This window comes from Anolis sagrei, chromosome 2, assembly GCF_037176765.1.
Source record: "Anolis sagrei isolate rAnoSag1 chromosome 2, rAnoSag1.mat, whole genome shotgun sequence".
In the NCBI taxonomy this organism is placed as follows: domain Eukaryota; kingdom Metazoa; phylum Chordata; class Lepidosauria; order Squamata; family Dactyloidae; genus Anolis; species Anolis sagrei.
Genome location: NC_090022.1, coordinates 16,948,159 through 16,961,129, shown reverse-complemented (window position 1 = coordinate 16,961,129; position 12,971 = coordinate 16,948,159). Strand labels below are relative to the sequence as shown.

Sequence of the window (12,971 nt, the reverse complement as noted above, 5' to 3'; positions counted from 1 at the left end):
CATGTTCTAGAGGCATTTCTCCTGACGTTTCGCCTGCATCTATGGCAAGCTTCCTCAGAGGGTGAGGTCTGAGGTACTTTTGCTGAAAGATGAATAACTTGTAAAACTACAATTCCCATAGCATTGAGCCATGGCAGCTAAAGTGATGTGGAACCACATTAAATCTACAGTGTAGATGCACCCTGAGTTGCAGCAGGGAGAAAGAGACATCCAAGAGGGAAGAAGGTGGGAGATGTTACAGTAAGTTGTAACAGGATCAAGTATATAATTTATTTACGGCATTTATATGCTGCTTTTCTCACCCCGAAGGGGACTCAGAGTAGCTTACAAGATATATTTTCATACAATGTATTATATTATCATAGTACAATATCAGTATTATATATTACTATATTGCACTATACCATTATATTGTAATATTATTAGTAATATTACATGTAATGTAAATATATCATTGTAATATTGTATTATTATTACTAGTATTATATTGTATTACATTATAATATTATAAATACTATATGTATATACAATATACTATATTATATTATTAGTAAAGACAAGATGGAAATGTCTTCTGATCCCCTCTGTCTTCAGAGTATATATATGTGTTAAAGAATGTGTGTGTGTGTGTGTTAAAGTATACGTGTGTGTGTGTGTGTGTTAAAGAAAACCTTATACTGCTAATAATAATGTGAACCTGCTAATGTAGGTCAGCAAGTAAGTTTGGATCACACCCAGTGGAGTATAACTGTATGTGTTTTAGAATACAGTTCAGCTTTGCTCTGAGGAGCCTATGCTCAGGGTTTATGCTGCAATAGCATTTTGCTCAGGTATTTTGCTCTACCATTTGTTCTGCTCCTTCATTTGGATGAAGATAAAGAAGCCTTATTCTGTATTACTTACAAGGACTAGGTAAGTTTGTTGCACTGTTTGATTTTATATGCAACACTGCAAGCTTATGTTTAACTCTGCTGATAAGAGTAAAGTTTTTCTGCTCCTTTTCCTCTTGCCTATGTGCAATGTTATTGCGTATTCTGCATTGGACCAGACTGAAATCCGCTAAACGCAACAGGGAGAAGCAAGGAGAGGAGGGCTTAAGCAGACACGGAAGGGGGCAAGATACCAAGGAACAAAACAAACAGACAGACAAAATACAAATTTTGCAAGTTTGGTAGTTAATTAAATGTCCTTTGACCAGTATCTGGCTACTTGGAGTGCCTCTGGTGTTGCTGCAAGAAGGTCCTCCATTGTGCATGTAGCAGGGCTCAGGGTGCATTGCAGCAGGTGGTCAGTGGTTTGCTCTTCTCCACACTCGCATGCCATGGATTCCACTTTGTAGCCCCATTTCCTGAGGTTGGCTCTGCATCTCATGGTGCCAGAGCGCAGTCTGTTCAGCACCTTCCAAGTCGCACAGTCTTCTGTGTGCCCTGGGGTGGGGGTGGGGGGTCTCTCATTTGGTATCAGCCATTGATTGAGGTTCTGGGTTTGAGCCTGCCACTTTTGGACTCTCGCTTGCTGAGGTGTTTCGGCGAGTGTCTCTGTAGATCTTAGAAAACTATTTCTAGATTTAAGTCGTTGATGTGCTGGCTGATACCCAAACAGAGGATGAGCTGGAGATGTCTCTGTGTTGGTCCTTTCACTATTGGCTGCCACTTCCTGGCGGATGTCAGGTGGTGCGATACCGGCTAGACAGTGTAATTTCTCCAGTGGTGTAGGGCGCAGGCACCCTGTGATAAAGCGGCATGTCTCATTAAGAGCCACATCTACTGTTTTAGTGTCGTGCGATGTGTTCCACACTGGGCATGCATACTCAACAGCAGAGTAGCATAGCGCAAGGGCAGATGTCAAGACACAAATAAATGTGTCCAAATCTGGACAGAATCCTCCGTAGAAGCCAAAACAAAGGTCCTGTATTGTGGACATACCAGATCAAGACAGGAAAAGAGGAAGACCACACTACGAGTGGATAGATTAAGGCTGAATTTATATATTCCAGGTGAGCAAAACAGTGTGGTACTATTACTTCCCTCAATCTAGATATTATGCTATTGATGCTACCTAGAATTGAATTGGGCTGTTTTAGCTGTTATATAACACTTGATTCATGTTCACCTTGTGGTCTGCTAAGACCCCTAGAGCCTCTTCATATGTACTGCATTCCACATAATCTGTTTGAATGGTTTTATGTATGTGTTAGATCAGGGGTCCTTAAACTTTTTAAACAGAGGGCCAGGTCACAGTCCCTCAAACTATTGGAGGGCCGAATTATAATTTGAAAAAAACATTAATGAATTCCTATGCACACTGCATATATCTTATTTGTAGTACAAAAAAACACTTAAAAACATTACAATAATTAAAATGAAGAACAATTTTAATAAATATAAACTTATTAGTATTTCAATGAAAAGTGTGGGCCTGCTTTTGGCTGATGAAATAGGATTGTTATTGTTGTTGTGTGCTTTCAAGTTGTTTCAGACTAAGGTTGACCCTGAGCGAGGGCCAGGTAAATGGCCTTAGAGGGCCGTATTTGGCCCTCAGGCCTTAGTTTGAGCGCCCCTGTGTTAGATACTGTGGTGGGCAGAACTAAGCTCTGAGGTATTTCACAGTCAAAGGGATTGAACAGGAGTTTCCCAGTGCTAGAAAGGAAGGAAGTCACTCCAAATCCTCCCCAGGAAGCAGCTTCCTCTTGGCACATTTCCCCCTTTCGCCCACTATTTGGGCCTCTTCAAAATTCATAGAACTGTTGGTAAAGCTGAACTCCACTTCTAATGCTCAAGGGCCAGGGCTTCCCAGTTCTCAGTGTATATTCCACCTTTTTTTTTTTTTTTAAAGTGGGCTTTAATCGCATGTTTAAATCTTTTTTGCTATCCATTGACATTCTGTTATCCATTCCTGACCTGAAAGTAAAATAACTGCTTTGGGAGACTGTGGTTGGGCATTCAGACAATGTGGCCAATCAGGCAAAGTGGATGATGGAGGATCATGGCTTCAATGCTGGAGGTCTTTGCGTCTTCTGGAATGTGGGCGCTCTTCCCAAGAAATTTGCAGGATGTTTAAAAATTATTTAAACTTTTATTCAAGATATTTGCAATTGATTTCACCTGGTGCAGATACACATACAAAGGCATCACATAGTCATATTCTTGAATATTGATGTTTACAGTTAGATCAGTGGTTCCAAACCTTTGGGCCTCCAGGTGTTTTGGACTTCAACTCCCAAAAATCCCAGCCAGCCTACCACCTGTTAGGAACTGTGGAATTACTGAATATGAACTTGGATCTTTTATTCCCTCTTTGCTGTTGTCATTGTTGCTGATCTTTCCAGAGGGAATAAGTCCCTGAATCAGGCCCGTAGCCAGGATTTTGATTCAGGAGGGGCTGAGTTTGATTCGGGGGGGGGGGGGTGCTGAGTCTGAGTGAAAGAGGGTCAAGCCTAGCAAACCTTCTGTATCGTTGCCCCAATACCCCCATGCATATGGGATATATTGAGCATGGCGATCAGATCATGATATGAATAAACACAACAGTTTAAATAATGTACCAGTAAGGCCTTCTCACAGACCACCATGAGAATTTCGGGGGGGGGGGGGGCTGAAACTCCTCAAGCACCCCCCTCCCTCGGCTACATGCCTGCCCTGAATGGTCCATGGGTGGTGCAGAAAGCCTTCATCATTCACACTACAGCCTCCCAGTCCCTTTTTGGCAAATATGTAAAGAGAGAGCAGGAGGAATCCACAACGAGAGGAAAGAGAATGAATAGTCCCAGATCTATGGAGATAAAGCTCCTCTTGCATCTCAGCTGCTTTGGACATTGCTCCCCATCCTTAGGGAGAGAGCTTCAGTTGGCATTTTTTATTCACAGAAAAGATGGGAAGGAGGGTCTCTCCTGAGAAAGAGGCTGGTGGGTATTCGAAGATCAGGGCTGCTGAGTCTGCATCGTAAAAGGCAACCCGACCCCCTTCATAGTTCAGTGTCACCCGAACCCTTTTGGGCTCCTCATACAGAGTCATACGTAGGTACGCACCATTGTCAGAGGAGGACCAGTAGTCACTCTTGTTCTTTCCCACTGGCCAGATACCAGCACAAGGACCAAAGCTGACTGAGTCTTTTCTCAGCACAGACTTTCTGGCAACTCCCACAGACCATTGTTCTCCACTCTTCACAAGGACTTCCCAAAAATGCCTGCCTCCTGTGAATCCCTCTTGGCCCAGCACACAAGGATAGCGAGTGAATCTCTCAGGATTGTCAGGAAGATTTTGCCATTTCTCTCCACATGTCACATGCCTGTGATCTTCAGAGAGGATGAGCACAGGATGGGCTGTGTCGGGATCCAGAGTCACATGTGCTGTTGGTGGTGGAAACAGATCAGGAGTGAAGTGAGAAAGAAAGAAAGAAAGAGAGAGAGAGAGAGAAGTTAAATGTAAATTGCTGGAGGGTTCAGCTTCTATCTTGCATTCTTATGAAATGACAGGGAAATCCTCCCTTGTTTCTTCAAATCTAGATAGGTTCAATGTTACATTATATCCCTTCTTCATAAGATTAATATTTGAATGTCTGGTGATTTGAGCACTGGATTTTGATTCTGGAGACCAGGGATTGATTCCCAGCTCAGCCATGAAACCCACGAGGGACCTTGTGTCATTGATTCACCCTGCGCCCTGCCAGCAATGACACTTCCCCATCAGGCATCTTCTTCTCAATGGTATGGGGAAAGAAAGAGATTTGGACTTCTTGTTTGATACTGCATTATTGTATCTTAGCTAATGATAACTACTTTCATTAGAAGAATAATATTGTTTTCAGATCTAAAACATTTTGCAGCATTGGTCCAGCATAGTAAATTGTTTAATTTAGAAGGACATAATCCGAGATTTGGCTGGAATGCATACGTATGATATGACAAAGCTAAAATAAATTCAGGAGCGCATTGCTGAGAATTTGGGGTAAATATATCCAGATTATTTTGGTTTTTTATTTGTGTTTTTTGTGTTAAAATTTGATTTTAAAAGACAAAAAAGAAGAAATTCTTTATTGTAATTAAAATGGGCAATCTTGGGTGCTGGTTGTTATTTTTTAAATCTCTGGGATATTAGAGATTTAAGTTTCCTTTGAATGTCATTTTTATTTGACCTGTTTGTTAATAAATATTGATGTGAGCAGAATGTGAGAACATTATTTTTGGGACTACACAAGACCTGTGGTTGTGATTGTTGCAGGATTTTGGAACATTAGGAGTTCTCAATGTTCTCAAAAATGGACTTTTCTAAACTCTGATCAGGAGTAGTCGAAATTGTCTTTTTACCCTCATCTGGCCTTTTATAATGATATCACACTGGGTGAGTAAAGTGTGGCCCGTGGGTTATTTTTGTAATCTGTGGACCGCCTACCCACCAGCATTTTTTAAAATACAGAACAACCTTTACAAGGGGATTTTATCCAATTGGAGGCTTCCTGGGCTCCTCAGGATCAAAATACATTCTTGCAATTTTCTTTAAAAAGTATTATTTTTCCTCTAAAGTCCCTTGGAGTGCCAATATGCCCTCCTAGTCTTCCACTGTTGCCCCAGGCTTTACTGTTGTGGGGTATAGTAAGATGCAGGATTATTTCTAAAGACAATAAGATAGGAAATTCACCAAGGAGGTTCTGCTATTCAAGAGAAAATCTAAACTCATCTAGGGATGCATCTACACTGTTGAATTACTGCAGTATAAAACTGCCATGGCCAATGCTGTGGAATCCTGGGAGTTGCAGTTTCACAAGTTTTTAACCTTCTGATGATGCTTCACCAAAATACAACTCCTTGGATTCCATAGCTTTAAGCCATAGCAGTTAAAGTGGCATCAACCCACATTCAGTCTACAGTGTAGATGTCACCTGAGAAAAAGGGAGATTGATTGGTTTGGTTGGCTCTGCTATATTTTTGTGGAATCATGGTTAAGGCTGAGTAAAAATATTTAGGAGAGTCCAAAAAGAAAAATAAATACAGCTAACTCAAGCCTGACCTCCCTAAAAGCCAAGACGAGTAAACAAAGACCACTGTAATTTGAACCAGCATGACCCAGAGTTGGACTAGGGCTCTTGGAGACCAGGGACCCTATCCTGCCTCAGAGAGAATGCTATGGCAAACCCTCTCTGAAGAAAATCTTTCCTGTTTACCTTTCTGTTGCTGAAGACCAGATTCCAGGGAGTCTAAAGAGAGAAAGGAAAGAGAGAGACTTAGTAGGACATGGTGACTCTCAGAAATCAGGCGGAAACAACTCAAATTGGCTGAGATCCTTCACCCAAGAGATGAAGCATAACTTCAACCACCTCATATAGTTATGCCTCATTCAGGAATGGTGGAATTGGTTGTCCAATGTGCATCACCGCATTGACATGCAATGTCGCAATGTGCAGTCTCCATAGCAGTATATCAGGGTAAACTTTGGACAAAAGTGACTGAGTGGAAAGGGCCACTCTTCCCTAGTTCACACTGGAAGGTGACAAAGGATGGGTTGCAGGAAAGAGAGCTCTGCCTCCTTCATCACTTAGATATGTCTCGATGTATGAACAATGAAGGTTGCTATCTAGAAATACCAGCCAACTCTCAGATTGAAGTTAAGACCAGTAGATTTCATTATTTGTGGACTGACTACAATGCTCTCTCCAGGAATCACCAGGCTTTCTAGTATGACTCGATGGTCAGCTACCTCCAAAGAGTGGTCTTACAGCGGACATCCATCCTGGCCACTTAAGTCAATTTTAAACTCTATTGAGGAAAACTGGAGATATCATAGGAAATTGTGGAACCATTTTGATGGTGATTGCTCAAACGACAGGGTGCACATGCACATGGAGGACTTTCCTTCACACACTTGTGTAGAAGTTTCTTGTTCAGCCACCATGGTTAGAAGCTCACTTCAAACTGCACTAAATGGTTAATGTCAATGGGAGAAAAATCGAGAAGACCTGGAATTTCCTACAGAGAACACCTCTCTAGGGATCACTATGTTCTCCAGCGTGACATCATGGCCAATGCCTGATAGAGGTTGGTTACAGAGTCACACTGGACAAATGGGCTTAATAGTCTGGCTCCAGTGGACACAAAGGGATGAATCTTAACACACCAGAAGGTTCTCTGAGGTGTTGGCTGGTCAATAGACCTATCCCCAGGTCACATTAGAAAAAGGAGTATCACGATGCTTGCCATGACATTTAGGGTGGATCTACACGCTATGTATTCTGGATTATCAAAGGAGTTAATCCACATTATCTACTTTGAACTAGATTGTCTTCATTACCATACAATCGAGTTCAAAGCAGATAATCTGGATTTTGTATGGCAGTGTAGATGGGGCCTTAATGCCCCTAAATAGCTTGGGATCTTGAAGGAGCCCCTCTACTTACATACATATGCCTCTCAGAGTATTAGGCTCACACTAGTTTCATTTGGACAAAATAAAACATTTCTTAAAATCCTCAGAACCAAATTCCACAATATGTATACACATGGCTTGAGATGGTTTTAACATTTCTCCTTGTTGATCTATTTAAAGTATTTCAGTCTGTTTAATACAATTCAAGGTACAAATAATTTAATACATTAATACTGATTGTATTAGTACACCAGCAAGAAATCTCATGGTATATCTGGTGTGTGCGTATGTATACATTTGTGCAATGTAATTGGAAGACACATTGACACTGTAGAATGAATGCAGTTTGACACCAGTTTAAATGCCACAGATCAATGTTATGGAATCAATGGAGTTGTAGTTTTACAATGTCTTTTGGCCTTCTCTGCCACATAATGCTGGTGCCTCGCCAACTACAACTCCCAATATTCCATAGCGTTCAGCCATACATATTATAATGGTATCAAACAGTATTAATTTCACCGTGTTGATGATCCCTGAGGTTTAAGTTGGTCAGGGAATTCTATATTTATATTTCATTTTGCTTCACAACTGAAATTTCAATCCACACATGACATAAAAATTAAAAAAACAATAGACACAATATAGTTTTGTTTCAAGTTTAAAATAAAATTGGCTGATTTCTCACCTTACCTTTTCCAGTGCCTTTGAGCCTTTAATTTCCCTATTCAGTCCAGTGTTACATCTCCCTGAAAGTCCTTGTAGACAATCACGCTTACCTCTGAATTGCTTCATGACACCCTCCAGAAAGGGATTTATATCACAGAAGTCCCAGATCTTCCATTTCAGAGCAGGAGGAAAAGCCACAGAGATCTCAAATTCCTCCTTTTCATTATAACTGCAGGAAAAAGAAAAATATCACAGGGTGCATCTTCTATAGAATTAATGCTGTTTGACACCACTTTGGCTGTTATGGCTTGATGCCTGGACTTGTTTTGCAAGGCCTTTTGCTTTCTCTGCCAAAGAGTGCCGATGCCTTACCTAACGACAACTCCTTTGATTCCATAGCAATGAGCGATTACAGTTAAAGGGCAGTCAAACTACTATAATTCCATGGTGTAGAAACAAACCCACAAGATCACAGAGTTGGAAGGGGCCTCAGAGGGCATCAGGTCCAACACCACCATTCAACCCCAGACACCCATTTCTGCAAGAGGAGAGGGATGTGCTTCACATGCAAGTCCAAGCTTTTGTGGGAGAGTAACCTACCCCTGTAAGAAGCTTCTGATGTCCTGTAAATGAAGAGAAGAAAGAATTCAGGACAGGCATTTGCAGTGAGACTATGTGCATATTTACAAACATGTAATGTTTCTAGTTAATTTTTTGAACCATGACAAAGCTGAGGTGTCACTGTCTCATTCTTCCATGGGGACAATATGGGCCTTACCTGGAGAAGTTCACTTGCTGGCTGCTGATGCTTCTCCTCCATCTCTTGGATGAGTTTCGAGAGAGAGGAGAGTTCTTCGGAGAGTCTGGCCAGATGTTCTTCCCCTTTGGCTGAAATTTCCTTCTCCACTTCTTCCATTTTTGCCAGCAGATTCCTCTCTTGTTCTTCTAGAAACTGGTGCATGAGCCTGAATGCAGCCATAGCCTTCTCCTTCTCTCTCTGGGTTTTCTCCTAGAAAAAAGGAAAGGGGAAACAGGAGTGAGATGCAGAAAGAAACTGCCTTTGGGCTGAATTCTCCACATTCCCTTGGAAAGAGGCTTGTGTCCCTTCTTACAGAAAATGTCAATATCCCTTAAAGAAAGAGTCTTATGAAGATTTGCAGGGGCCTGACACTGGAATGGGCCTGGATCAATATTGTCCATAGGCTATTAGGACTTTATAAATGGTAGATATTTTTGACAAAGCACTTTCCTCCCTCTTTATCCAGATTTACACTTAAAGACACAATACCCATTTTCCACTTACAAGCAAATCCTGGTTTTCCCATGCTGTTTTTGCTTTGTAGGCCAGAATTTTCTCTCTCTCCTTCTTCAGAGTCTCCAGATAATTCCAAATATGATCCTGAAGAGGAAGAAAAAGGCTTTGCTCAATTCTTTTGTTCAAAAAATAAAGTTTTATAATATATAGCATTATGCAATACCTACCAATATCAAGTGCCCAGTAGCAAATTCTCAATGTGAAAATTGATGTCCTGAAACAGAGTTTCCAGATATCAGGACCTTGGCTGGATTATCCCATTTTTGTGGGCCATCTCCAGGTGGGAGATAAAGGTACAATGTCTTTTCTGGGCTCCGCTCCAGATAAGACAAAAGGGCTGCATGCAAATTTCTAGCAAACCTACTAGAAATCAAGCTTGGTAAAGTTGGCACACCTTTAGTCATTCCATTATTCATTGTACAAGACATTCAAGGGGTGGAGATGTCTGTCTATTGAGCTTCCTCCTCTCTATTGTTGTAGCACCAGGATGTACCCTCTGCTCTGCTTGCATCCACATTGGGGCTGGAAGAAAGGAGGCTGGATTCTTTAACTCATCTACTAAAGCAGTGTTTCTCAACCTGGGAGTGGGACCAGGGTGGGGGTCGCGATGGGGGTGTCAGAGGGGTCGTCAAAGACCATCAGAAAACACAGTATTTTCTGTTGGTCATTGGGGTTCTGTGTGGGAAGTTTGACCCAATTCTCTCATTGGTGGGGTTCAGAATACTATTTGATTGTAGGTGAACTATACATCCCAGCAACTATAACTCCCAAAAATCAAGGTCTATTTTCCCCAAACTACACCTGTTTTCTCATTTGGGCATATTGAGTATTTGTGCCAAATTTGGTCCAGATCCATCATTGTCTGAATCCACAGACTACAACTCCAAAAGTCAAGGTCAATGCTCACCAGACCCAGTATTTTCTGTTTTTCAAGGGAGTTCTATGTGCCAAGTTTGGTTCAATTCAGTTGTTGGTGGAGTTCAGAATGCTCTTTGATTGTAGGTGAACTATAAACTGTGGTGTTGAAGGAAATTTCTGAGAGTGCCTTGGACCGTGAGAAGATCCAACTAGTCCATTCTCCAGGAAATAAAGCCTGACTGTTCATTGGAGGGAAGGATATTAGAGGCAAAGTTGAAGTACTTTGGCCACATAATGAGAAGACAGGAAAACTTAGAGAAGACAATGATGCTGGGGAAAATGGAAGGAAAAAGGAAGAGGGGCCGACCAAGAGCAAGATGGATGGATGGATGGATGGTATCCTTGAAGTGACTGGCTTGACCTTGAAGGAGTTGGGGGTGGTGACGGCCAACAGGGAGCTCTGGCATGGGCTGGTTCATGAGGTCACGAAGAGTCAGAAGAGACTGAATGAATAAACAAAGCAAGTACTATAAATCCTAGCAACTACAACTCTCAAATGAAATAAATCCCTCCCAACCTCACCAGTATTTACATTTGGGCGTATTGAGTATTTGTGCCAAATTTGGTCCAACAAATGCAAATATATCCTGAGTATCAGATATTTAAATTATGATTAATAACAGTGGCAAAATTAGTTATGAAGTAGCAATGAAAATAATGTTGTGGTTGGGGGTCACCACAACATGAGGAACTGTATTAAGGGGTCGCGGCATTAGGAAGGTTGAGAAACACAGTTCTAAAGGCACATGTGTTAAACTCAGGCCCATGGGCCGAATCCAGCCCTCCATGTGTATTTTGTGGCTGTCCTGATGCTGGACTACAACTCCTGTCCTCGTCATGTATTAAACTCAAGGCCCACAAGACAAATCCATCTCTCTATGTGATTTTATGGGGGATGCTGGACTACAACTGTCTTTCTCATCATTAGATATCATGACAAGAGTTGCAGTACAGTAACATCTGCAAGGCTGCAGTTTGTTCTGTTTTGTCAGGATACTGGGATGTGATTTGAGATACAAGGATTGTGGCTACAATGCTTGATGTTAATATGTCCTTTAACCTTTCTCAAATCTCAGAGCCACAAGTACTGTTGGATTGCAATTCCTATTATCCTCAGTCTGGCATGGTAGAAAATATTAAACCACTAACCACAGACCTGTATAGTGGGGTAGAGATGCACCACAACACCCTATGAGGTGTCTCTATTTTACCCCTCCTACCTTGTACTCCTTTGATGCCTCTTCCACAGGGATCACCTGGTGGTTTTTGTGCTCCTTTGACCTGTCGCACACCACACAGATGGGAGCTTCGTGGTCTTTGCAGAAGAGCTTCAGGGGCTCCTGGTGCCTCTGGCAGACTTTCCCCTTCTCTTCTGCCTTCTTGCTCCCCAGGTCCTTGGCAATCTCCACCAGGTTTGCCAGCTGCCAATTCCGCTTGATGTCCCCTTCCTGCACTTTCTCCCGGCACTGTGGGCAGGAGGCCTCTTTCCCCTCCCAGCATTGATCCAGGCAGGATTGGCAGAAATGGTGCCCGCAGGAGATGATCATCACAGGCTCCTTGAAATACTCCAAGCAGATGGGACAGGCCAGTTCCTCACAGAGCATTTTTATAGAGTCTCCAGAGGCCATAGCTGCCAATGCTGCTCTACTGCAGAGTCAAGACAGAGTTAATGCCTTAACTTTCGTTTCTCAGGCTCTGCCTCAGCCCAACCCCTGGCGTTGCAACCTTTGAGCTCTCCCTGTGCCTAAGGCTTCGGGGAAACTGAACGTTTTGTGCCAAATTTGTCCAGTCAATGAAAATACATCCTGCAGATCAGTTATTTACATAACAGTAACAAAATTACAGTTCTGAAGTAGCAACAAAAATAATTTTATGGTTGCGGGTTGCCACAACATGAGAAACTGTATTAAGAGATTGTGGCATTAGGAAGGTTGAGAAATACTCCATTACATGGTGTGGTAGACAGAACTAAGCTCTGAGGTATTTTGCAGCCCAGGCCTAGAAAGGAAGGAAGTCATTCTCAATCCACCCCAAGAAGCAGATTCCTCTTGGCTCATTTCCCTTTTTGCCCACTGTTTGGGCCTCTTCAAAATTCATAGAACTGTTGGTTTATTTATTTATCGAGTCATCAGCAACCAGTCATTTATATTACATTTCTAACAGAACAAAGCAAACAAACAGACAAGATACAAAAATACAAAATACAGAATACAAAATTTATGAGTTTGGAAGTTGATTAAATGTCCTTTGACCAGTATCTGGCCACTTGGAGTGCTTCTGGTGTTGCTGCAAGAAGGTCCTCCATTGTGCATGTGGCAGGGCTCAGGTTGCATTGTAGCAGGTGGTCAGTGGTTTGCTCCTCTCCACACTCGCATGTCGTGGATTCCACTTTGCAGCCCCATTTCTGAAGATTGGCTCTGCATCTCGTGGTGCCAGAGCGCAGTCTGTTGGTAACAGCAGACCTCCAGTTCCAATGCTCAAGGACCAGGACTTCCCAGTTCTTGATGTATATTCCACCCTTTTCAAAGTTATCTTTAATTCCATCTTTAAATCTCTTTTGCTGTCTATCGACATTCTGTTTTCTGTTCTTGAGCTGAGATTAAATAACTGATTTCGGAGATCAGGCATTCGGACAAGGTGGCCGGTCCAGCAAAGTGGATGGCGGAAGATCATGGCTTTGATGCTGGAGGTCTTTGCTTCTTCCAGAATGC

The 12,971-nt window shown here is 42.2% G+C and overlaps 1 protein-coding gene across 1 annotated transcript; it reads right to left on the bottom strand.

The window, feature by feature from the left end:
• Nucleotides 1-3,612: 3,612 nt before the first annotated feature.
• Nucleotides 3,613-12,004, bottom strand: LOC137094763 (zinc finger protein RFP-like). Its single transcript, XM_067465393.1, has 7 exons — nt 11,481-12,004; nt 9,331-9,426; nt 8,806-9,036; nt 8,628-8,650; nt 8,138-8,256; nt 6,160-6,192; nt 3,613-4,348 (listed from the first exon to the last, which is right to left on the bottom strand). Exons 1-7 carry the CDS (start codon nt 11,886-11,888, stop codon nt 3,828-3,830), a joined length of 1,431 nt encoding a protein of 476 aa, XP_067321494.1. The 5' UTR covers nt 11,889-12,004; the 3' UTR covers nt 3,613-3,827.
• Between the last annotated feature and the right edge of the window lie 967 nt (nt 12,005-12,971).

Bases quoted from the DNA above. Each gene is read 5' to 3' on its own strand.
- LOC137094763 (XM_067465393.1), bottom strand. From the start codon at position 11,888: ATGGCCTCTGGAGACTCTATAAAAATGCTCTGTGAGGAACTGGCCTGT. The intron at 9,037-9,330 runs GTAAGTGGAAAA...CCTTTTTTCTAG, and splicing joins GGGAAAACCAGGATTTGCTT to GAGAAAACCCAGAGAGAGAA. The intron at 8,651-8,805 runs GTAAGGCCCATA...CTTCATTTACAG, and splicing joins CAGCAAGTGAACTTCTCCAG to GACATCAGAAGCTTCTTACA.